Consider the following 26,338-nt stretch of genomic DNA (forward strand, 5'->3'; position numbering starts at 1 on the left):
CTTTTGTTGATTAATTGCAGGACAGTGTTAACGATAGGTTCTTAATGATTCTGTGTGCAGTCTGCACGTAATGTTTATGAGTGAGTTTACGGCACAAGAAAGCATCAAGTTAATGACGGCTAATCATTTGTACAGAAAGGATTTAAAACGCGTATTCCCCGATCAAAATGAGTATCCAGAGTATCCCTGGCCGGGACTGAATCGGCAGCGCGACTTACTTAGGGCCTGCTGCGGCGGCCTGATGCTGGAGGAAGGCCCATTCCTTTGCGTGAAGAGGGCAGCATTGCCTTAATGTCCATTTCTCTATGGCAGGAATTATTGAATAGTCCGGTTTAGAGAAATACGCGGAAGGAGATTGCGGATGTTTTGCCCGTGGTGGCGAGGACCCGTTTGTTTGGCCTGATGCCCGCAAGATAACAGCAGAGGATTGCGGCAAAGATTCCAGATTCTGAAGGACAAAAGATTCTTCATCGGACGGGAAGCGCTCGATTCGGACGTGTTAGGAAGGTACTGCAGTGCCAAATTCTGTTAAACTGTCAACGAACGGAGGTAAGTTTGCTGTATATATATACACCTCTTAATTCGTTGATTGGGTTGATTAACTGAGTGTGCTCCACTCGTGTTTAATTAGGTTTGATTATCTGAATGTGCTCCACAGGTGTTTAATTAGGTATAATTATCTGAACGTGCTCCTCCCGAACATTGTTAATAAAACACCATTTATAATTCCAATCAGATTCAATTACTAGATAACTTGTGGCAGAAATCATTTTTTGATCAGATGAGTGTCTGATATGGACCACATACACTCACTGGTAGGGTTGCAAAATACGGGACACTCTAAATATTACGTACTGTATCACACAATGTCATTTCCGTGTCTGCAGTTAAGAATGTGTACAAAAGGTTATCAGACATAAACTTTTTTTTTTTATTAACCTATTTATGTAAATAATTTTAATGTTATACAAACACGCAAACCATCGTTAAAATTATAGCATTTATCTGAAACACTACAGTTCAAAAGTTTGGGGTCAGTAAGAACTTTTTATTTTTGGAAAGAAATTTAAGAAAGTAATACCACTTTTATAACTTTTATTCAGCAAGGACACATCAAATTAATCAAAAGTGACAGTAAAGACATTTATAATGTTACAAAAGCTTTCTATTTCAGATAAATCTCTTTTGAATTTTCTATTCATCAAAGAATCCTGATAAAAAAAAACTGTTTTAAACATTAATAATAATCAGAAATGTTTCTTGAGCAACAAATCACATCAGCATATTATTCCCTCAGTAGATGCATGTTTTCTTTCATGGCTGGATGTTGGACTCATGAACAACAATCACGTTGTTTGGCATTCGCCGAAACTGATTTGCCCGAAATCAAAGTGAATTGGTGGTAAGGGACAAATAAATGAGGCCCAATATACGGGACGTCCCGGCTAATACGGGACAGTTGGCAACCCCACTCCCCGGCCACTTTATTAAGTATACCTTGCTATTACCCGGTTGGAACCCTTTTGCCTTCAGAACTGCCTTAATTCATTCAACAATGTGCTGAAAATATTCCTCAGAGATTTCGGTTTGATTTTGGACATTATGGCATCATGCAGCTGTTGCAGATTTGTCAGCTGCACATCCATCATGCGAATCTCCCGTTCCAACACATCCCAAAGCTGCTCTATTTGTTTGAGATCTGGTGACTGTGGAGGCCATTTGAATACAGTGAACTAATTTTCACGTTCAAGAAACCAGTTTGAAATTATTTGAGCTTTGGGACATGATGCGTTATCCTGCTGGAAGTAGCCATCAGAAGATGGGTACACTGTGGTCATAAAGGGATCGACACGGTCAGCAACAATACTCAGGTAGGCTGTGGCGATTAAAATATGCTTTATTAGTACTAAGGTGCCCAAAGTATGCCAAGAAAATATCCCCCATTCCATCCTGAACCATTGATACAAAATGGGTCCTTGCTTTCATGTTGTTAAACGCCAAATTCTGACCCTATCATCAGAATACCACAGTAGAAATTAGACTCGTTAGACCAGAAATTTTTTTTCCAATCTTTTATCTAATTTTGGGCTATTTTCCATTTGTAGCCCAAGTTTGTTGTTCTTAGTTGATAGGAGAGGCACTCTGTGTGATCTTTTGCTGCCGTTGCCCATCTGTTTCAAGATTCGAAGTGTTGTGTGTTCAGAGATACTATTCTGCAGACCTTGGTTTAAACGAGTGGTTGGAGTTAAAGTTTCCTTTCTATCAGCTCCAACCAGTCTTGCTATTCTCTTGACATCAACTAGGCATTTTAGCCCACAGATCTGCCGCGAACTGGATATTTTCTCTTTTTCTGAGCACTCTCTGTAAATTCTAGAGATAGTTGTACATGAAAAATTGTGTTTACAAATAATAACAGGAGAACCTAATAAAGTGGCCAGTGAGTGTATAAAGGTCATGTGAACAGTCTCACGACAAATACACATTAAGAAAATCTGATTTGGCCCACATTCATCTACGGCGGCTTGAACGTAGCTTCAATTTCACACAGATACGCTTTTTCTGGTGCCATTTTAAATTGCTAAACCATTTGAAACTCTTTCCACACAAAGAACACAAATATGGTCTCAAATCTGTGTGACTTTTCAGGTGTATCTGTAAGTATAATGGCAAAAGAAATTTTTTATTACACTGATCACAATCCAATTTCTTTCCTCCAGAGGGAATTTGCAAATGACGTCTCAGGTCTCTTTGATTTGTTAAACTTTTCTCACGCTGAAGACATGTGAAAGGCCTCTTTCCATTGTGAAGTCTCGTGTGAGTTTTAAGCTTTCCTTTATTTTTAAAATTCTTTCCACAGTGATTGCACATGAAAGGCTTCTCTCCAGAGTGAGTTATTACATGATTCTTAAGGCGATTCATGTCTCCGAATCTACTTCCGCACTGATGACATTTAAAATAGTTCTCTCTTGAGTGAATCCTCATGTGCTTATTAAGGTTTTGTCTTCCTACAAAACTTCTCCCACACTGACCACATGTGAACGGCTTCTCTCCAGTGTGACCTCTCATGTGGTCCTCGAGGGTCTCTTTACGTGTGAAACTCTTTCCACAACTCTTTCTACAACATTTGAATGGCTTTTCTCCAGTGTGAATTTGCATGTGATACCTAAGGCCTAGTTCCCGTGTGAAGCTCTTCTTGCAGAGTCTGCAAGTATAAGGCTTCTCTCCGGTGTGAATTCTCATGTGCTTTTTAAGGTTTCCTTTATGAGTGAAACTCCTTCCACACTGTTGGCAGGTGAATGAGATATCTCTAGTGTGGATCCTCATGTGAATTTTAAGGTTTCCCTTTTCACTGAAACTCTTTCCACACTGTTGGCAGTTGAAAAGGTTGTCTCCAGTGTGAATTCTCAAGTGGTTTGTAAAGTTTCCTTTTTGATTGAAACTCTTTCCACATTGCTGGCAGGTGTAAGGCTTCTCTCCAGTGTGAATTCTCATGTGAACATTAAGGTTTCCTTTTCCCCTGAAACTCCTTTTACAATGTTTGCAGGTGAAAGGTCTCTCCCCAGTGTGAATTCTCATGTGGACTCTAAGGGTTCCACTTTGATCAAAACTCTTTCCGCACTGCTGGCAGGTGAATTTTTTAGCTCTTTTCCGTGAGGTCTTTTCAATCTGTGTAGATTTTTTTCTCATGAAATCATGATCTTTCTCTTCCATTTCCTTAGAACTCTCCTCTTTCAGCGCCATCAGGTCTAAGATGGAAAAAAAGAGACAAATACAAGTTGACACCAGTTTTATAGGATGTCTACTTCATAAATTGTATGAAAATTATGGAAATATAAGGCTCAGATCACTCAAACCATACATGGAAATTGAGGTGACCTTATATGGTCAGTAATGCAGCTTGGATGTCATCTAGTGAAAAAGTTTGGTACTGCACCCAAACAAAATCTTACTGAAAGCTAATTTTTGAGATATCAACTTAAAATTTGGAACATAACTTAAGATTTTTGGCTTTGATTTTCTTGCAGTTTTAGAGTAAAACATGTTTTGAAACTTTTTTTTAAATTTAAAATACAAATAATTATATTGTTATATTGTAAATTTTCATAAACTCAAAAAACCCTTTTTTTCTATAACAATTTATAATTTACCTTAACTCTCTTCTATTATAATCTGCCAAATGTCTTTAAAACAAGACCAACCATAAATTTATTTTCCAAAGCATTCTTGAATCATAACCATTTAAGTTTGGATAGTAATTTTCATGTCGATGCGGGGAAAAAAGGGGAGTGACAGTTAAGGGATTAAAGTCCCCCTGTAGTCAATTTTATCCCTTAAAACTCATCTTTGAACACAAATTACATATTTAAAAGTTTTTTTACGCGTTCTGTTTTCTATCATGCGCCAAGCACGTTTGCGATGCACGCAAACGCACTAGGGTTCGATAGAATCAAGTTGAGTGTGGAACCAGACCAACGCTGCGGGGGGCGCCAGGAACAATCGCGCACAGGCTCGGACCGCAGCAAACCAGTGTGAAAGCACCCTAAAACAGATTTCCTGCATTCATTTATAGACAAACTGATCTATAAATGAACATGCATCACAGGACACTGTGTGAATGTTTACTGGCTTGTGTAGTGTCTTTTGATACTATTATTTCTTTGATAATGTATTTTATGATAGAAAAAACAATCAATGTAACCTCAACTATACCATGTTTGGTCCATAGACTGTAAAAAAATATGGACGTAGTGTCCGTGACGTCACCCGTAGGTTTCTGAAGAGCATTTTTGAAGCCTAAAGTGGGCGGAGCCGGCCGTCGCCATCTTGGCCTTGCGTCACTCCCGGATAACAGAAAATAGGCAAACAGGCGGGGCGTGAGTGGAGCTGAGGAGCCTGGCCTGGCTATCTGAAATCACCTAGCTCGACGTGATCGAGTTAGCTGATGATGTAAAGCCAATTAAACGTTCCTATTTTTGCCCTTCGAAATATTATAATAGTTAAAAGACATGGCTACAAGTGAGACTGTGTATTACTTCGAGAGTGTTTGTGTGTGACAGTGATTTATGTGCATAACGTTACATGTCCGTCACTCTTTCATGGTCCGTCAGCGCGGCATCGCTCAAATTCGTAGAGAGCTTATTCAGTCCATTTTAAATTCTGATTTTGGCCGTCTCTCAAATGGGTTAAACCATAGATATATTGCCTTTGAAGTGCAAGTAAATGCGCTAGAAAATCCGCGCTCATTCATGTGCATTTATTGCATGGACGGAGAAAGCGCCGACGCCTGCAGGATTTCATCTGACGGTATATAAACATATTATAATCCATCTGTTCCGTGAGAGCAGAACGAACGAGTATTTATTGACGGTTTAAATTTGAAAACCCCAAAAAGCAACGAAATTGTCAGACATCCATTAGTGCAGGTTCGCGGAGGAAAACAACTGAAATACAGCGCTGGTTGTTCTCTCGAACGATAACGACGGAATCCAAAAACGTGGGCTTTGTATCCAAGTATTAAATTGTATGAAATAATCCCGAAAAAAAGCACAAACACTGCAGAGATGGCAAGTTCAGCAGCAACATTTGCTGAGGTGAAGTGACGGCTAGTAACAGCAGACAAACGGCTAGCACTGACAGCGGCAATCCATCTGTCACTCAAGTGGCCACTGGCCACACCCTTAAATTTAAATATTAATCAACTAAACGGACGAGTTATAAAATAATTCACCCCCCTCACAGTTGTTATGAAGGGCAAAATTAGCTGTATAGACCAAAGCCACATAGAGATCCAGGCTGTAAACATATTATTTTCTGCTGTAAAGTTGGTAATTTTAACATGAGGGAGATACAGATTTGACTCACTTCTGCAGCCAGGCCAAGCGGCCAGTCAATGAATTGCAGTTTAACTCACTTCCGTGTTGGTTTCAAGAGAGAGACGGGGAGGTTGCCGCTTGGTTTGGTCTCTATAAATTGGTACTTTGAAGATCAAAATGATTCAGTGTATATGTCATGTCGATTGCTGTGCAACTTATTAGTTTTACAAGAATCTTTAATAGTTTCTTCATCAGCAACCAATCCAGCTGCACATGTAAATAAGCACGCTTGAAAACAAAGAGCAATAAAAACCTCCAAAAGAGAAATTTTCCCGCTTGGAAATTCCACCTTTCTGATTGTCAAGCAAATCCAGAGAGTTGGGACTTTACTCTGGCTTTATTAGTGCCAAATTCACAGTGACCTCTCTTCTTCTTCTGGCTTTTATTGCTGCTTCTTCAGGTTGATGTCTGTTAAGATTTTGACTACAGGCTCTTAATAGTACTGTAAGAAAGACATTTCCCTCTCTCGGAAATGAACATTTCTTAGATTTATAATAAACAATTAACACTGAGTATTCACAGGACGAACAGGGCGATTGATTGTAATCTTAAATTTGACTACATTAAATTAATTCTGTTAACTGATACAAATATTAATAGTTAACTATTACAAGTTATGATTATTAATATTTATTTTAGGCTAATTTGCTACATGGTCTACAAAGTCGATGTATAAGAATGGTAATGCATTTTATGTATCACTCTTTACAACGTTGGACACACAACGGTAATTAATTAGATTAGCCTTTTTCTTGACTGTCAAACAGCTAATAATGTACTGCTAATGTTACACACTCCACGTTCCTGATCGCCATCTCTGAGTCAGACAACAGCCTTCTAAAAATCAGCATCCGCTGAAACGCTTTAAACAACTATAGCATCAGTGGAGAAAGGCATGTAGTTCATCATAATGCTGCGTTCACACCGCACGTCTTGAGCGTCAAATTCGCGTCTAGTTGACACTTGAGCGTTTGAAGTGAAATAGATGCGCATTCGAGGCAAAATTTGCTTCTTGTGAGAGGGGCAAGTGCTAGGCTGTTATCTGTTTGCAAGATGGCTGATGTTGATCGAGCATTCATCTAGGGCTGCAGCTATCAATTCTTTTTGTAATCGATTAATCTAGCACTTAATCGGCCGATTAATCGAGTAATCGGATAAAAAAAAATTATTATGTGTTTTTAAACAACCAAAACAAATAATGCATAAAGAAAATGATGTGGCTGTAAAATGATCAAGCATTTGGCTTTTATTTCTCAAAAAAAAAACAGAGGTATTTACTCCAACTCCAACATTTGGCTCCAAAACTAAGCCTATTTATTGCAATCTTTACCCATTTAGTGTTTATAAGTGCCAGTGCCAACAATTATATAACAATACAGTTAAGTCAACTTACTGTAAAACATGTATAACATGTAAAACTATGAATACAAACTTAAATAGTAAAGGCCATTTGGCCTTAGTTTTGTCTTCTTAATACAACATAAAAAAAAAGGATTACACCTTCTGCAAATTACCCACCGGAGAACAAAAATAAATGAAATGAATATAAAATATCAAGCCAAACAGGTACACAATGTATACAATTTATTTAAAAAAATAAGTGTAGCTTTGAAAAGGGGAATGTTTTATTGCAAATATGCATTTTGTTAAATAGAAAAAGAATAGCATTTTGTTTTTCACTTAGGCTAGTTGAAGTATATTAGCACTGGCGTGTGAGAGAGACGAGTGTGTGTGTGTGAGAAGGGGTTCTTTCTTTAGGCTATACTCTCTTGCAATTGAACGTTTACTACTTAAAAACATCAAAGCTAAACATCATATCTAGTCAAACCGCATCACGACATCACTACAAATACAGTATGGGATTAAAATCAGCGAACATCAATGCATAGGCTTCGGCACGGGCGGAAATATTGGCGCTGGATCAAAAAAATAATGCGGGGGACAGAATCGTTACCTTGTTTCAGTGACGCTGAAAGGAAGCGATCCCAAACTTTGGACATTCTCTGCTGTTTATGGACATCTTTACTCTCTGCCATCGCGTCAACTAAATTCAAAATGTATCACGCGCTATGGTGTGCTTCCTGAACATTGAACAACGGTCCGTGTGAAACAATCAGATCCCTGCGCGAATAGTGCGCGTCATAGGAATTTAACGAGGCTTCAAGGCAGAGTTTTTGCCTCAAGGAATTTTTGTAATCGAGTTAATCGAGTATCAGCCCTACATTCATCGAGAGAGTCACCGCTCTGTATTTACTCTGGAGAGCAGAACAGCGGCGTAGGGTTCATTGTCGCCGTACTTGGGTTCACCAGACCCTCCGGAGGCGTACCCAGTTTGGCGAGTTTCACCACTTGCTCCAGGAGTTGCGCCTGGATGACAGCTGCTTTCAGCGGTACTTCCGCCTGTCCCGCGCCCAGTTTCATGACCTGTTGTCCCGCATCGGAGCGTGTATCACCCTCCAGGACACCAACTACAGGCGCTCTATCCCAGCTGCGGAACGCCTGTCCATCTGTCTTATGCTCTTTCTAGTGATACTCCATTAACTGCTATAACCTAAAAATTATAATATTCTCTTGGCAGACGTGACACTGTCATGTCTCTATCTGTAAGTGTTGGAGATTTTCCTTTGCCTCATGTAAAAGTCTGTATTGCTGTGTCTCAGTCAGAAACCAGGTTAAATCAGGTTAAATTAGGTCAAGGGGTCTGTGAGGATGGAAAAGTACCTACAAGCTCAGAGAGTTGTGTATAGGTAGTTGATAAGATGGTACTAAAAACATTAATTAAAAATGATGGATGGCACTAGAACACTGCAGGTGCAGAGAATCATGTGACCCGAGATATTCTTTAAAAATGGGTATGGCCAAAGATTTTTCCACCAATAGAAATATGTCTCCGGGAAAGATGATGCTAACGGTAGCGAGATATTGAGGTGGAGCAAAAAGAGAAAGATAGCTGATTGGCTACCAAGTGATAAGAAAAGGTATAAGACCTGAGGTTCCGACCATTGCAGATCAGATGAACAGCTGCATCTCACTTTGTTGCTTGTCAATAAAGTTACTTCTGAAACCTGTAACTTTGACTCTTGAGAGATTTCTTCGAGACCCGATTTGAGGACTTAGAATTTGCTACAACATAAGCAATATGTATTGCTTGATTATTGGTTATTGGCAAACTAGTGATTTTAATACACCATATACCCTTTTGTTTTGGAGATTCAAAACTTTGTAAAATTGTTTGCAAACAAACAAATATGGTGCATTTAAGTAAAATAGATTGGTTATTGTATATAGTTGAATATGTAACTACAAGTGTACTTATAATATTTATAACAATGTTTACTAGGTTTCTTGCCACTGGGGACTCATTCAGGACCATAGCGTCCAGCTACAGGGTTGGTGTCTCCACAGTGTGCCAGATCGTCCCCCAAGTAGCGACTGCCATCTGGGACTGCCTTGTGGTGGACTACATGGGCTGTGCCCACCACCGATGACTGGAGGTCCATTGCAGAGGGATTCCAGGAGCGGTGGAACTCCCCTCTGTGCTGTGGAGCAGTGGATGGGAAGCACGTGGTGATCAAGGCACCCCCCAACTCAGGATCCCAGTTCCACAATTACAAGAAAACCTTCTCCATCGTTCTCCTTGCAGTTGTGGATGCAAAGTATCGCTTCCGGGTGATCGATGTACAGCAGGACCAGCCACGGTGGGATTCTGGCGAACTCCGCCTTTGGACAGGCTCTCCGGGCTGGCACACTTCATCTGCCTCCTGACCAGCCTCTACCTGGTACTGAAGAAAGAGGACCCCAGCCCCATGTCTTCGTGGATGATGAGGCATTCCAGCTGCGGAGGAACCTCATGCGGCCCTTCCTCCAGAGAGGTGTGTCTTCAATTACGGTCTCTCCAGAGCCCGGATGGTGGTGGAGAATGCCTTTGTACCGCCGCCTCATCGAGGTTCACCCTGAAGTTGCGGAGAAGTGTGTTAAGGTGACGTGTGTTCTCCACAACTTTATGAGGTGTTCGGAGGGGAGAGAGGCACCTGCTGTGAGGGGTGCGGGACATGCTGGAGAGGAGCCACTGCTAGGTCTGGGTCGGGTGAGGGTTGTCTTCATGGCACACTTCTCGGCGGAGGGAGCAGTACCATGGCAGCCGACAGAGTAGCGTTTGAAGTCCTCCTCATGACTTCCCCACAACAGCTCTTGTAAGAGCCACCCACAAACCTATAAAGGGCATGACTATCTAAAAAAAGTTTTTCCTTCATTTTATTATATATATATATATATGTTTTTTTGTTTGTTTTTTTCTACAGGTTGTCAGCCCCAGTTCCAGGCTGTCAGGTCCGCCACAACATGCACATTTACATGCCCCCAGGTGGCACGCCTTCTCGTGGTGGGTCTGGCTACACCAAAACGGTGCCAGATCTTCTGCAACAGCCTCAAAGGGTGCTCCTGGTTATCCCGCTACCAGTGGTGTTTTGGGAAGTTAAAATACTCAGTGATTGATCAGTCCAGCTTGTTCAGGGGTTCCCTGCCAATGCGTTGTTTCAGAGCCATGAGCAGATTGATCCTATCGAAAAAATTATCCCTCTGCTAAATTCAAAGTACTCATAAAGGTACTAATATTGGATGCGTCCAATATTATACTTGCCTTATACCCTGGTTTATTTTTTTTTGGAGGGGTCCTCATATCTAATGGCACAAAACTGCCCTTAGATTGAGGGCAGTATATCTGGCACTGCATTACTTTCTCGACCAGTTGAAGTTTGCATCCTCTTTTCAGACAGGTGCAGCAGATCCTACTCTGGACATACCATATTTCTCTTTTTGACAGCATTCAGGGACATCTTGGGGAAAATATCCAATCGAGGCAGGGGTTGCAGCACAAGTGGTGGAGTTGATATGGCAGAGTGGAAATCAGGGCTCCCAACTTAGTTGTCAACTAGGGTTGACCACTCAAATTTAACCTCTTGATGCTCATTGTGACGCTGACTGGAGAGGCTTGTGTTGTTCAATAAATGTTAAATTTAAGCAATTTTCTGTATCATTTCTTATTTACTGTTAGATTTTGTGAGATGAAGGGAGGAAAAAAAAGGAAGATCAACCAAACATATCGTCCAAAAAAATCAGCATCATATATTGGCCATCGGCTGCCTCGATTTCTAAATATCGGCATCGGCTAGAGAAAAACCCATATCGGTTGACCTCAAGATAGAACTTTAGTAATTATAACAAAAACTTGATAAGCATGTATGAATGCATATTTGTCATTTAAACTGAACTTAAACTAAACTGGTGCTTAAGATATTGTTGGTCATTCAGCATTTCTGTAAAAAAAAAAAAAAAAACTATCTAGAATAGATAATAGTAATTATTAAAAGATAATAATACTTCTACTAATTTTACTACCAATAACAATATACAGCACACTAAAGATTGATGAGCTGCTGGGTTCATGAATATTAAATCACGTTGTCAGCATTCGCTCAAACTGTTTCGCTGAAATCAAAACTGGGATGAGCTCCAGCCAATGAGATTGTCGTTTGCGCATTAGTTCCCCCCCACTCCCGGAGAAACCTGCATATCTGCTGCTTGTACTTAAAAGCAGAATGATCTCAAATGAACTTATTTTGACAGGACAATCCAACAAAGAATATCATTAACATGTAGCGTGCTGATTCTGCGTGATATGCATGACTCTTGCTCTCTCTCTTTGCATGTGTGTGAGAGAAACAGCGCTCTCAGCAAAGCGACAGCGAGTCGTGCGCCTTCACACTAGACTTTACGGTAGGTCAAATACCCTGGGCATCCATTGAGATGAATTTAAATAGTACAGATCGCATGACGGAGAGTGAAACCCTGAAGCGCTCAGTCAGAGTTCAGTGAGTGAACTTATACTTGGCATCTAACACACACACTGGTGAGTAAAATCTAAATTTATTAGACAATGGGTAATGATAGACAGTCACCCAGAGTGAAGATTTAGTCGCATTGTGAGTGATTTACTTGCATTGTAGAGGGTTGCCTTAGATATTGAAAGAACTCTTCGTTTATTGCTTGTAATGTTTCTTTGTTCCGCTTTATTATTTACTTGCTTGTATGTCATTTTTGCTTGCATGTTTTGAAGCTATACTCTTAGCTGAAAAATATTACACAATTTGATTAAAACTTTTAAAATATTTTAAAAAGTAGGCCTATTTTTAATTGTTTTTCTAATTTATAATTCAATTGTAACTAAAATTATGTAAAAATAATTGTTATAAAAAAAAAGTACAAATAAATTTAAGATCTAAAGTCTGTAACCCAATTAATAATAAAAAAATATGTAGATCAAGAATCGTTTTGGAATCAGATCATGATTTACTGAATCGAATCGGATCGTGAGGTTATTAAAGAAAGATTCACCCTAACGTCACAGTCAGAAAAGAAGAAATCCTGTATAGAAAAAAAATATGTATCAATAATAATTTTATCATCGCACCCTTCTGAATCGTAATCGAATCCTGAAGTGCCAAGAGATTCCCACCCCTACTGCCCAAGAGCGACTCACTACACGTCAAATAAAACTGCTTTAAATAGGACATTCTTTGAAAAATATCATTCATTTCTGTAGACATCAACATTTTAAATGACTGAGTTCAGTTTTGAGTATGAAACCAACCTATTTGTTCCTCAGTATCTTCTTGTTTCAAACTGAATACTTCTTCAATCTTCATTTCTTCACTCTCCTCTTTAATCAACGCCATCTTGTGTCACGTGGATCTCAGTTGCTTCACCGGGAGTTTTTCTGTGTGTTTGGACACTCTGTCCTGTTAAAGATAATAGAATAATGAGGATAATTAACAAAGAAACATGAATCCAAACTAAATCTCTGGGTGCGTCTCAATCAGCTCTAGTTCAATGCACTGGTAAGCAGGGTGGGAATTATGTAATTTTAGGGGCAAGGCCATTTGGCCTCCACCTTTTTTTTTTTTTAGGGGCACCAAGGCCATATGACAGGGCACAAAGGCCATTGAGTAAAATTCGATGGTTTTCCCATTCAGATTGATACCATAACATCCTAATTTGGAATAAGACATGGATTATGACTTTTAAAAAAAATAAAAAAAATAATAATTTTAATGAGAGAGAGAGAGCGCCATTACATCCAGAAGGTATACACCCTCACACAACAATAGAAACAACATAAATGCCAATAAAAGCATTCAGAAACAACACAAATGCCAATAAAAGCATTCAAAATATTCATTCAGTCCTCTATCATGTGAGTGTGAGAGAGAGAACCATTTCATCCAGAAGGTATACACCCTCACAATCATTATCGCTCAGCGCTCAACGCAGTTTGCTTCGCGCTCCACTCAAATCGCCCCCCTCTCGCTCCAAAAAAGGAAAAAAATCTACATGTATATCACTTGTAGCGGTCCCCAAGCTTTTTTGCGCCATAGATCGGTTTAATATCAGACAATATTTTCACGGACCGGCCTTCAAGGTGTGGCGGATAAATACAACAAAATAAAATGATACGAACGGCATAAAAACTGGGGTATTTTTTTTAGCCTATAATAATAAACGTGAATCCAATGTGTGGGCCTACTAGCAACTTTATTAGCAGCGTCCTCTAACATCGCGCCTAAAAACAACTGAGAAAGCCTGAACACAAACAAAATGCCCCCAAAAGAAAAGAATCTCTATGTTTTCGGTGCTGATGCGATGTAAGGGTGGCACTGCTGCCAATAAAGCATCTAAAAGCTGACAACGAACCGGCAAAATTAATGATTATGAATATGTAAAATATAGCAGGAGACATTTTAATTGTTTACTAATAAACCAGTTTTTTTTTTTTATGTCTGTGTCGGCTGGAAAGATGCTGACTCGCGATCTTCGCAGTAGTGAACGCGCCAGAGAGAAATGCACATTTCATACGGATTACATAAGAGAGAAGTCTGTTTTCTTTCGTTTTGAATTGTTCTGTTTAAGTAGACATTTCAAGCTTTATATATATGTCTCAGGTCTGTGAGGCAAGTAGGCTATACGCTGAGTTTCGGTTCATTTATGAGACAAGCACCAGTTTCGCCGGCGCCTTCGTGTCGTGATTATCTATTTTCTAATATATTCACTTCTAATTGATTAAATCCAGACAATTGGTTGATGAAACATTGATTAAAGATTAAGATACAATTAATACAAAACGAAATTAAATTTAAAGACAGGCTTTGTGCTTTCTGCTTGAGGTCTCTGTGAAAGTTTTATAAAGCAGTCTTTTAGTGTCTTTTTTTTTTTTTTTGTGAAATAAATTTCTAAATAAATGCGACAAATTTCTTCTTCATGGCGCATTTTTTGACTGTTGCGATTTATACTCCGGAGCGACTTATTAATAGTAGGCTACACCTGTATGACTTCATTTTCCTTTTTTAAGTACTTTTTGAACTCCATTATTGAGCTGAGTTTTGACTGAAAATAGTCTACTGTTGATGACTGTGCAAGACAGATGGATTCAGGGTCAGGCTTGACTGAGCATGCTTCAGACTCGTGGTGTGAGCGGAGCGAAACTGGAGCGGGAAATAGGGCGACGCTCCGTCCTTTTGAAATTGCCGCTCTGCGCTCTGTCCAAGATCCACCCGCTCGCGCTCCCCGCTCGCTCCCGCTCGCGCTCCCCGCTCGCTCCCGCTCCACTCCGCTCACATGCTCTGCTTTATACATGGAACTTGGACAGGGCCAGGGCACACAGGGCACTGTGGCCGTACGATGATTTTTTTTTCACGGGGCATGAAGGCCAAAGTGTAGGGCAACGGCGGCCATGGCTAATTCCCACCCTGCTGGTAAGGGAGTGTCAGAGTGAGACTTAAAGTTAGGGTAAGCAATTTTTTCAATAAACACTTGTTATTCTGGTTGAAACTCTCTTCACATCCTAATAACAATCAATAATAGAAGGGGTGTACATTTTAAAACATGTACATCTTCAGTTGAAGTCTCAGGACCAAAAACGTCCAATCACTGAATTCAGTCCAAATTATTGTAATGTTAAGTGCTTTGAGACATTAAAGGGATAGTTCACCCAAAAATGAAAATTCTGTCAGTAATTACTCCCCCTCATGTTGTTCCAACCCCGTAAGACCTTCGTTCATCTTCTGAACACAAATTAAGATATTTTTTATGAAATCTGAGAGCTGGATCACTCCTCCATAGGCTTCTAAGGGATTGAAACTTGCTGGCCCAGAAAAGTTATTAAAGACATCATTAACCTGTTAACCTTTGCCAGTGCGCCCGCACACTGAAGCGTTTTTTATTTATTTAATTCAAAGTTACTATCAGATTTAATGTTATACCTTGACAAACTATACATAATTAAAAAGATATAATACTCAAGTTACAGTATTTGACCACTATAGTATTCTGAGAAACTCATAGTGACAGTTATGTCTTAATTTGTGTCAGGAGTTATGAAATGAAAAAATGAGTCGATACCTTTAATATGAATTATGCGCGTCAGCCGCTTTCATTCATAAAAAACTCTGTGCTGTCGTCATGACAGCGATACACAAAACAACGTCCCTCAGGGCTTTAGCTCAAAACTGTGCAGATTTGGAGAAATATTGATAGATTCTCATAGATTTACATCATATTTCTATAGACAGGAATAATATTTATTGAATTTATACCCAAATGTACCCGATGTAATCTTTATGAGCGTTTGGTACTCTGATACTGTGTTTTTTAATTCATACCAATAGCCTGAGGGCGCTATATGCACAATAATAGTCCATAAAACATGAAGAGCCATGATCATGTGACATTCCAGGACGTCACTGATACACACAAAGCTAACAAGAGATCGCGCTGTAACATGCAGATACAGACGTTTTGAAGACAATAAACATGCTTGCAATGATATTTGAGTTACCTGTGTTTTTCAAGCCATGCCAGGTATTTTCATAATAATAGATTATATTTATAATGTAATGCTAATCTATATAGACTATCATTGTGCAGAACACTATCCAATAGTATATTTTCTGTCTGATTTTTTTTATCTGAAGCCAAATTTGATCACAGAGGATTATTTAAAACACTGGACTTGCGTTATGAAGTAAGTTTGGAGCACAAACATGGTTTTAATCTCATAAATTGTCGTGTATTGATGGTGTGCTAGGCTAACATGCTAGCTAGCCCTAGGTGCACCTGCCACGTCTAGCAGTTATACTTCTATGATTTTTAGAATGCTTACTGAATTGTTTCTTTATTCAAGAAATGCATTTGATACAGTTTAAAATGTGAGGTGAACTTTGAGAAAAGAAATTAGGGACTGAAACCCTATGAATAGCCTGTGAATAGCCAGTCGTTAGTAGCTATAATGCAGACAAAAGAAATGCATATTTAGAGCCATAACCAGTCTGGAGAGAGGTGTGAATGTGTGCAGGGGGAGACTGAGACTGAATGGGGATCGTTTGCACCACAAAACAATAGAGACAATATACTGGATAGATGGTTAGAAGATGACAATAAACATCAGTAGCATTTTAGCGTCAAATCAAAATAAAGTCACATGACATGGTCTTGAAAAACATTTAACTAAATGCAGAGTTTTGGACTTATTATCTTCAGATTTTAAACATAAAATGTTTAGACATATGGCTTTAGCTGTAGTGCATTTCTAGATTGCTCCAGTGCCAACTTCAATTTTATTTTCATGAGGATGTTTCATAAAAAATAATTTCTAATAACTTTACAAAACTTTGAAGCTATTTATAACAATTTTTGTCATTACGACAATAATTAATTCTACATTTACAATAAACTGCCAGGTGTCAGCTTTCAAACGAGATCATACTTGTGCTTTTAGTACCAAGGGATCATGAACTGTATCTGTTTCAGCTTGGGTATGTCATTTCTGGGGATTTTTCAAAAGTGGGGTTGCAGCTTAACAGGTTAATATAGTCCAAGTGACTACAGTGGCTCAATCTTAAGTTTATCAAGCGACGAGAATACTTTTTGTGCGCAAAAAACACAGGGTTCCTGCAGGTTTCAGTTAGTCAAATTTAAGACCTTTTTAAGACATTTTAAGACCATAAAGTTTGAATTTAAGACCTACACTTATTTCATTTTATTTCAATGAATTCAGTAATTGAAAAAGCATTAACTTAATTTACAGATAAAGCAATCACATTAGTAACCTTCCAGACCCAACAACGCGTGTCAGAGAAAAGAACAGAATCAGATAGAATTTTTTTATAGAAAATAGTACTTTGCATAGTATAGGCCTACTGTAAAAAACACATAATTAGTTGATTTTAGTTGATCATAACTACTAGAGATGAAATGGCACGAACATTTCATTTAATTATTATAGTGCCAAAAATTCACTGTTATCACAGAATCCTGTTCAAAAAGTACTAATACTACACAATGAAATCAATTCACCAAGTTTTATGTCGAAAAACAGCAAATAACAAATAAAATTAGCATCAATACACACTAACATAAACATTAAAATAATACGATTAAAAATGATAGCCAGATTTTATAAGTGTCTTGCAACATGTTATATACTAACATGTACAAGTTCAAATAAAGTTGACAAAAAAGGTTTTTATAAAAAGATAAACCTCACATATTTCAGACTTTATCTTTTTTGACTCATTCTTTTTATAAAAAATGATTTACTGACATTTACAATACAGTTTAGCTTATCTTTTATTATTAATAGTAAAATATGGTCCGATTTTCCCGTGGCGTCTGTCGTTGCTATGCAACCATGCACTGCGCTCTCCACAATGACAAAAAAGTTTTAGTGGCTAATGGATTTCCACCGCCGAAAAACACTTGCTGTAGCTCTGTTACAAGATTTATTTACGGAGAAGAGAAAAACACCCGTAGTGTTTGGGATGTCTTTTTTATCTTTTATCTTTGGGATGTCTTTCTAATGTCTTTTTTCATGTTGCTGTGCCTGGAAAAAAACGAGCGCGTCGCTTCAATTATGAACTTGAGCGCGAAAAAGACGCGATATGTGACCTGCCTCTTGGCGAGCGACTTCGATACTTTTTTGCTACTTTGTAATAACTTTCTGCGGCCAGCGTTTCTGGAAATGAACGAGGGTAAAATCTTTTTTAAGACCTGACTAAATGAAATTTAAGACCGCGGATGAAAATCTGGCTGTTTTTAAGACGTTTTAACGTTTTAAGACCCCGCGGGAACCCTGAAAACAACAACAAAAAAACGACTTTATTACACTATTCATTTCCTTCTCTCTGGGCCTCGAGTGAGTTCACGTAGTAAAACAGCGCAGCGCTTCTGTGTTGTACGTCACACATAGGCTCACTATTGGCCGACGCTGGTCATGTGTGTGATGCGCTGTTTTACTACATGAACTCACTCGAGGCCCAGAGAGAAGGAAATGAATAGTGGAATAAAGTCGTTTTTTTGTTGTTGTTTTTTGCGCACAAAAAGTATTCTCATATATCTTAATTTGTGTTCAGAAGATGAACAAAGGTCTTACAGGTTTGGAACAACATGAGGGTGAGTAATTACTGACAGAATTTTCATTTTTGGGTGAACTATCCCTTTAAGCCGCGTTCACACCACCAGCGTCACGCAGCGACAAAGCGACGTGATCCCATTCATTTCAATGGAGGGCGGGCGACTTCCGGCGACACGAGAGACAGTGACCGTTGGCAACAGAATGTGGGCGACGCGAGACACGCGACAAAACTTCAGAAATTTCAACTTTATGCAAATGAGAAGCAAATTTCACGAGCAACAACCAATAGGAGGGAAAAAGATCCAAACTTCCCACTACCAGTGGAGCTCACGTCACCGTCTCGAGTATGGAGATCAGAGTTCTGGAGCAGAGAGAACAAGCAAGAGGGAGATTTGAAGAAAGACTGCAGAAATAGAGATGAGACCATACAAAAGAGAAAAGTTCAGAAGAAATCACTGGAAAGTGAAGGGTTATGACTGTGCAAGAGTTTTAGGACCTGCGTTAATATTAGAAATGTTACACTAAAAAATGCTGGGTTATTTTTAAACCCAAATGCTGGGTTGAGCATTTTGACTATGTTGCTGGGTTATTTTCCCCGTAATCAGCTGACAATGACCCAGCATTTGGGATTGTTTTGGAAACTTTGACCCAGCGCTTACCTCTACGCGCGCTTTTGTCATCACAAATCACAACGTCAACAGGAGGACGAGAGGTTCAAGCAGGAGCGAGTGTAAAGGTGAGTAACACTGTTTTATTAAAACTATCCTAACGTTAAGTAGTCGGCAAGTCAATAAGAAGTTATGTTGAAATTAACTGTGAATTATTGATGACGGACCCCTACATTATTTAACACGAATGCTCTAGATTTTGTGTCTGTCGAACTAGCGACCGTTAGGCTACACATAACATTCATTATTTTTACACGGTCTGTCATCAATTATTCCACTTATAACACGGTCACACTTGAAACAGACTAGGCTAACGTTACTGACTGACTCGATGTTGGATTGCAGTGTAACGTCACTGGCTAACGTTAGTGGCTAGCGGCTGCACAAGCTAAAGAAGCTGTAAGTCTACCTATTATTTATCTGTTTTTGTTAGTCATTTTCAAAAGGTAGCTTTACATAAATATTTTATTATGTTGCATTATGTTATCTGTGTTTGGGTGCGTGGGCCTTAGTTAAATTTGGCTATAAAGCAGCTCTGTAGAAAGTCATCGTCCAGCTTGTACAATTTTCATCAAAAACGATCATTGTTAAGCTGAAGTCAGTTCAGTGTTGCTTCATTTCCGTTCAAAAACTGTGTAAAGATGCTCAATTATGAAGTAGTTACTGTAGTTCAATTTGGTCTTAAGGCGGCTCTGAAAAAAAGTCATTCAGTTCAGTTCTCATCTGATATGGTCTGTGCAATCAAATCAATAATATTGTTGAATATTAAGTGCTACTTATTTATTTTCTTTTTTAATTAAGTAATGATTCATATAAAAAAAAAAACAGGAGCAAGCACAAAAATAAATTTTAATGGCAGGTATAAGACTTGTTAGCACTGCCAGGTAACTTTGTAAATATTACTAATCAGATGTTTCCTTCTGTTCTTTTACAGCAATGGACATTTTTGTTCAACAAAAACTCATCAACTGGAATTGTCTCTTTTTTGGATTTGTCATTTTTGCTGCACAGGACTAATTGAATGTTTATTTAAATGAATTGCAATGATATATATTAATGTTTTTTTTTATTGTATCTTTGTGTGAAGAGAATCTTTATCTATTTTATACAGTTTATATGCAGAGTTTTCACGTGTCTCCCATTTTTGCTGCACAGGACTAATTGAATGTTTATTTAAATGAATTTCAATGATATATATTAATGTTTTTTTTTATTGTATCTTTGTGTGAAGAGAAACTTTAGCTATTTTATACAGTTTATACGCACAGTTTTATGCTGCAGTTGACTAATTGTTGATTACACATGAATGTATTTATGATTATATTAATTTCCTGGAATAAACTTTAATTGAATCAAAAAACAGTAGTGTTATTGTTATTAATATTATTTAAAAAAAATAGTTATTAGTATTTTTTATCATTATTATCATCTAAAATGAATAACCTGTAACATGGGGTTGTTTGACCCAGCACTGATTAAAAAACATCCCAGCAAATGGGTTAATGTATAAAACCCAACCTGCTGGGTCAAAATAACCCAGCATGTGTTCTGTCCAATATTTACCCAGCGATGGGTTGCCAAATAACCCAAATTGGGTTGTTTTTAACCCAGCATTTTTTAGAGTGTAGAGGCAGATTGCTGATCGATTGCTCCTGTCTGCCTTGCTGCCTGCTGTGAGTTTGTTTGCTTCGGTGCTGTAAGCTCCGTCTTAGCCTCGTATTTCTTTCTGTTTTGAACCATCATTTACATCATTTAGAGCAGGGGTGTCAAACCGGTTCCACGGAGGGCCTAGTGTATGCAGGTTTTCTCTTTTACCTTGAACCAAACTGATTGAGTAGGTCACTAATTGGCTAAGATCTCCCCTCACCTGGTAGTCTAGGTCTTAATTGGGCACTAATTGAAGGGAAAGACCAAAAACCTGCATACACTAGGCCCTCCGTGGAACCGGTTTGACACCCCTGATTTAGAGCTTTAGATACTATTTTGGATGCGCCTAGCATAGTGAACTCTTTACATGATGCGGTTCCGGCTGAATTAGTGCCTGCGCAGCAAGGCAAATGGGTGACGGTGAGGGATCGCTTTAGTCGCGGATCAAAAAACCACTCTTCCGTTCCGATTACCATAACAAATCGATTTGCCCCGCTCAGTGAAACACCCACTGAGAATTCTGTTGATTGTGCCCTAGTAATTGGTGATTCGATCACACGGAACGTGAAAATAGAGACACCAGCCATCATAGTCACGTTTGCCGGGAGCGCCTGACATCAAAGCAAATTTAAAAGTGCTGGCTAATGCTAATCGTAAATTCTCTAAGATCATTATTCACGTCAGCACTAATGATGTTCGACTCCGCCAGTCGGAGATCACCAAAATTAATATTAAAGAGGTGTGTGACCTTGCAAGTACGATGTCAAGCACTGTAATTTGCTCTGGCCCTCTTCCTATTCGCAGGAGTGATGAGATAGTAGATTGTGTTCACTCAATGGCTGGCTGTCTAATTGGTATCCGCTTAATAATATAGAATTCATAGACAATTGGAAAAGTTTTTGGGGCAAACCTGACCTGTTGAAAAGAGATGGTATTCATCCGTCCTGGGATGGTGCTGCTCCTCTCTATAGTAATTTGGCTCATAGTCTTAGAGATAAAACATGACAAATTAGGGCCCAGGTCAGGAAGCAGACAGACTGGCTAAACCGACCGTCTGCTAGCTGTCTCACATCACCAAGGTCAGATAAATCCCATCACATAGAGCCTCTTTCACCTAGGTATCATCCTATAGAGACCGTGTCTATCCCCGAATTAGGACATACAAAAAACGTCCAAATCCATCTAAGGTTAAATTTTTTATTGACGTTCAACAAATAAAAAATAGATATAATACAGATGAGCAAATGCTAAAGCTTGGGTTGCTGAATAATCGATCCCTTACTCCAAAAGCACTCATTGTTAATGATATGATTACAGACTATAATCTAGATGTGCTGTGTTTGACAGAAACCTGGCTAAAACCAAACGATTACATTACTTTAAATGAGTCCACCCCACAAGATTACTGTTATAAACATGAACCTCGTCTGAAACGCAAAGGGGGAGGTGTTGCTGTAATTTATAGTCATATTTTCAAAACCACTAAGAAATCAAGTTTTAAATATAGGCTACTTCTTTTGAAGTGTTGGTGCTTAATGTAAAAATATATAGTGTAAACGATAAATCGCGTTTGAGATTTGTGCTGGCTACTGTATACAGGCCACCAGGGCACCATAAAGATTTTAATCAAAGAATTTGCGGACTTTCTATCACAATTAAAATTGACTGCAGATAAAGTACTAATTGTTGGTGATTTTAATATACACATCGATAATGAAAAAGGTTCATTGGGATTGGCATTTAAAGACATTTTAAACTCAATTGGAGTTAGACAACACGTGTCAGGACCTACTCATTGTTGTAATCATACTCTAGATCTAATATTATCACACGGAATAGATGTTGATGCCGTTGAAATTCTGCAGCAGAGCGATGACATCTCAGATCATTATCTAGTCTCATGTAAATTACATTTAGCCAAGGCTGCAAAGCCGACTCCGTGTTACAAATATGTTAGACCTATCACTTCTGCCACTAAAGATTGCTTTATCAATAATCTTCCTAATCAGTTTCATCATCTCAGCATCCTAGATAGCTTAGAAGAACTTGATATTGCAACAGAAACTTTTAACTCTCTTTTCCAGCACTTTAGACACAGTTGCTCCGTTGCGCTTAAAGAAGATTAAAGAAAATAGTCCAACGCCGTGGTACAACAAGCACAATCAGGCCCTTAAGAGAGCAGCCAGATAAATGGAGTGCAACTGGAAGAAAACAAAACTAGAGATATTTCGCATTTCATGGAAGGAGAGCTCGATTACTTACAGAGAGGCTTTAAAAGCTGATAGATCTGCTTATTTTATTAGAAGAAAGGAGAGCTCGATTACTTACAGAGAGGCTTTAAAAGCTGCTAGATCTGTGTTAGCGATCTCCCTCGCGATCAGAGGCATAATAAGACCAATGCGACAGGAAATCCCAATTAAGGTGAATTTATTGTGAAGACAGTGCAAATCCAACGGCAAAACCAAAAAAAAACAAAGAAAAAGAAAAAAAATACTATAAAAAAGTAACATAAATATTTACAAGTTTTTTTTGTGGGAAGGTAGCCACAACAGCAGTGGTATCGTTTGGTTAACAAACTTCCTGGAACCAGTTTCTATGGGTTTGCTTCCACTTCACACAACCAACCTGACCCTCCTGCACCATGCTTCCTGGCAGCCATTTATAGTCTAGGCCACAGGTGTCAAACTCAGTTCCTGGAGGGCCACAGCCCTACACAGTTTTGTTCCAACCCTGCTTCAACACACACACACCTGCAGTTTTCAAATAAGCCTGAAGGACTTGATTAGCTGATCAGGTGTGTTTAATTAGGGTTGAAGCTAAACTCTGCAGGGCTGTGGCCCTCCAGGAATTGAGTTTGACACCCCTGGTCTAGGCCATACCCTGGAATGTACCATTCTACAGGTAAGTTTTACTTTCTAACATATGTACTTCCAACCACCTAATGCATATTAAACAACATCCATAATTAAATTACACAGTACCAACAACATGCAACTATGATGCAAAACAATGAATTAACAATTATAAACCTTGCTTACAGGAACATTTGGACCCCCCCCCAGTTACCCAACATGGTTTCTCCCAATCAGGCAGTATGCCCACCATGTTTAAATACTCTGCTTTTAAACTAATACAGGTTTGGTCACAGGTGTTTTCCAAGCAGGTAAGTTAGATATGTAATAATGTGTTACTAGGCCTGTCACGATAACAAATTTTGCTGGACGATAAATTGTCCAAGAAATTATCGCGATAAACGATAATATTGTCGTTCTGAGACCATTTTCATTTAATATAATTATAATGGCATAATAATGCAGGTACACCTTTTCAACGATCTATAAACTTTTATTTCTAAAGAATATTAAACATTGAAAACGGAAAACATTTTAAATATCCAAAAAAATTAACAAAACAACCAAAAACAATAAAAGCAATGGACTCTTAGTGTCTGTTAACAAAATAAATGTCTGTTAATAAATAAAATGGATGTAAACAAAATTGCACTTCAAAAAATATTAAACATTAGGCTTTAGCCATTAGGCATAAATAGTGATACATTCCATAACAGGCAAAACTGACAGTTAGGACCTTTGTAAACAAATAAAAAAAAGCCTCAACAAGCCATATCGCACAATTTTGCACTGTTACTCCTGTTACTTTGTCCTCCTGTTACTTTGTCAAGTGATTGTGTACTGTCGGGAAGACGGAGACGCACTTTATTGCGTGTATATGCTACGCACTGAAAATATTTGGTTAGGATTAGGGGTGAGGAGTGCGTGCGTATTACACGCCATAAAGAGCGTATCATATGCACGCAAAAACTATTTTTGGCGTATAAATGGCACGAGAAATAACATTCGTGGTATAGATACGCATTTTCATATGATCCGGCTCGCTGTCGCAACTCACAACTAGCGTCTTCTCTCTCTCTCCCGGCAGTCGCCGCAAACTGTCCCGCCGGCGCTTTCCCATACAAAGACCATGTGACTGACAAGCGCCGCGGCGCCGCTTCCCCACACAAAGACCATGCAACTGATAAGAGAGTTCACTCCTCCTATACGCTAAAGAACCGAGAGTGGTCATCCAGTCTCTTTGGTAGAGACTGAGAGAGAGAGAGAGAGGAGGAAAACAAACAAGCATGCAAATGGAATTATCGCGGCCGGAAAAATTATCGAGCTCAATTTTTTTTATCGTGCGATTAATTGACTTATCGACTATCGCGACAGGCCTATGTGTTACACAATTTTCAATAAAGTTTCCAAATCAAACATATTTGTGTTGTGGTTCTCTATAAAGATGAATGAACAATGTTAGCGGCTAATGATACCCAAACACGTTGTACATATCCACTACACATAACAAACAAATACACATTGTACCCTCAAATATCTAAAACACATGTACCTACATACAGTCCATTCATGATCACGGGTTTGCTCCGTGACAATCTGCTTATTTTATTAGAAGAAAATAAACATAATCCTAGGTATTTATTTGAAACATTGGCTAAACTAACGAAAAATAAAGCTTCAACCCCAGACGTTTCCAAGCAGCACAGCAGTAATGACTTTATGAACTTCTTCACTTATAAGATTGATAATATCAGGGACAAAATTATAACTATGCAACCGTCTACTACAGTATCGCATCAGGCAGTGCATTTTAGTCTCCCTGAGGAAAAATTTGATTCATTCATTGCTATAGGAGAGGAAGAATTTTCTAAACTCGTTAAATCATCTAAATCGACAACGTATGTTAGACCCTATACCGACTAAGCTACTAAAAGAGATGCTTCCAGAGGTCATAGATCCTCTTCTTAATATCATTAATTCCTCTTTGTCTCTAGGATACGTACCAAAAACCTTTAACCCCTTAAACCCTGAGGCCATTTTTGGAGTTGTTTTGTCTGAGTGACACACAAAAAAGTAAAGACTCATAACTTCAAAACTATAACAAGGAGAGTCAAAAGGTAGGTATCGTTTGATAGAACTCTTTTCAAATTTTTTGAAAATATAAATTACATTACATTTGGATATTCTCCTGCCGAGAAACTGCTGATAAATACAAAAAAAAAACCATAATTTTTATTATGATTTTGCATATCTCTCTTGTTTGACATGCAATAACTTGGGAAGGAAATATGGTAGCAGATTAATTCTTTTTTGGGGAAGTACCCCTAAATGTGAGCTGCATCTGAATCAAATTTTGTGGTGATCGCATAAAGTACTCAAACGTTACAGCATTTGGAACAAAGGTAGCCTTTTTGTTTAGTCCTCGCACATTTGGAAAGCAATAAAAAAAATGAGTTTTCTGAGTGACATACACAAAACTACAGACTCATAACTTCAAAACTATAGCAAGGAGAGTCAAAAGGTAGGTATCGTTTGAAAGAACACTTTTCAAATTTTTTGAAAATATAAATTACATTACATTTGGACATTCTGCTGCCGAGAAACTGCTGATAAAAGACAAAAAATATATTTATTTTTTATAATGATAATGCATATCTTTCTTGTTTGACATGGTATAACTCAGGAAGGAAATAAGGTAGGAGGAAAATTCTTTTTTGGGGAAGTCCCTCTACATATGAGCTGCATCTGGATAAAATTTTGTGGTGATTGGATAAAGTAATCAAAAGTTACAGCAAGAAAACAAAAAGATAGCCTTTTTGTTGAGACCTTGACGCC

At 38.5% G+C, this 26,338-nt stretch overlaps 1 protein-coding gene and 1 long non-coding RNA gene across 2 annotated transcripts in view; both read right to left on the reverse strand.

The window, feature by feature from the left end:
- The window catches only part of LOC311289381, a 174,932-nt gene that overhangs the window by 91,306 nt on the left and 57,288 nt on the right, over positions 1-26,338 (reverse strand). The window lies entirely within an intron of this gene.
- Positions 1,031-26,338, reverse strand: part of LOC311289378 (uncharacterized protein) — a 34,603-nt gene continuing 9,295 nt past the window's right edge. The window contains exons 2-3 of the mRNA XM_084407368.1: positions 12,523-12,670; positions 1,031-3,746 (exon numbers count right to left, since the gene is read on the reverse strand). Coding sequence (XP_084263494.1) covers positions 2,509-3,746; positions 12,523-12,607 — 1,323 coding nt within the window. The 5' untranslated portion in view covers positions 12,608-12,670 and the 3' untranslated portion in view covers positions 1,031-2,508. The remainder of the gene's footprint in view (positions 3,747-12,522; positions 12,671-26,338) is intronic.

The sequence above is a fragment of the Rutilus rutilus genome (genome assembly GCF_951802725.1).
Source record: "Rutilus rutilus genome assembly, chromosome: 4".
NCBI classification, from domain to species: Eukaryota; Metazoa; Chordata; class Actinopteri; order Cypriniformes; family Leuciscidae; genus Rutilus; species Rutilus rutilus.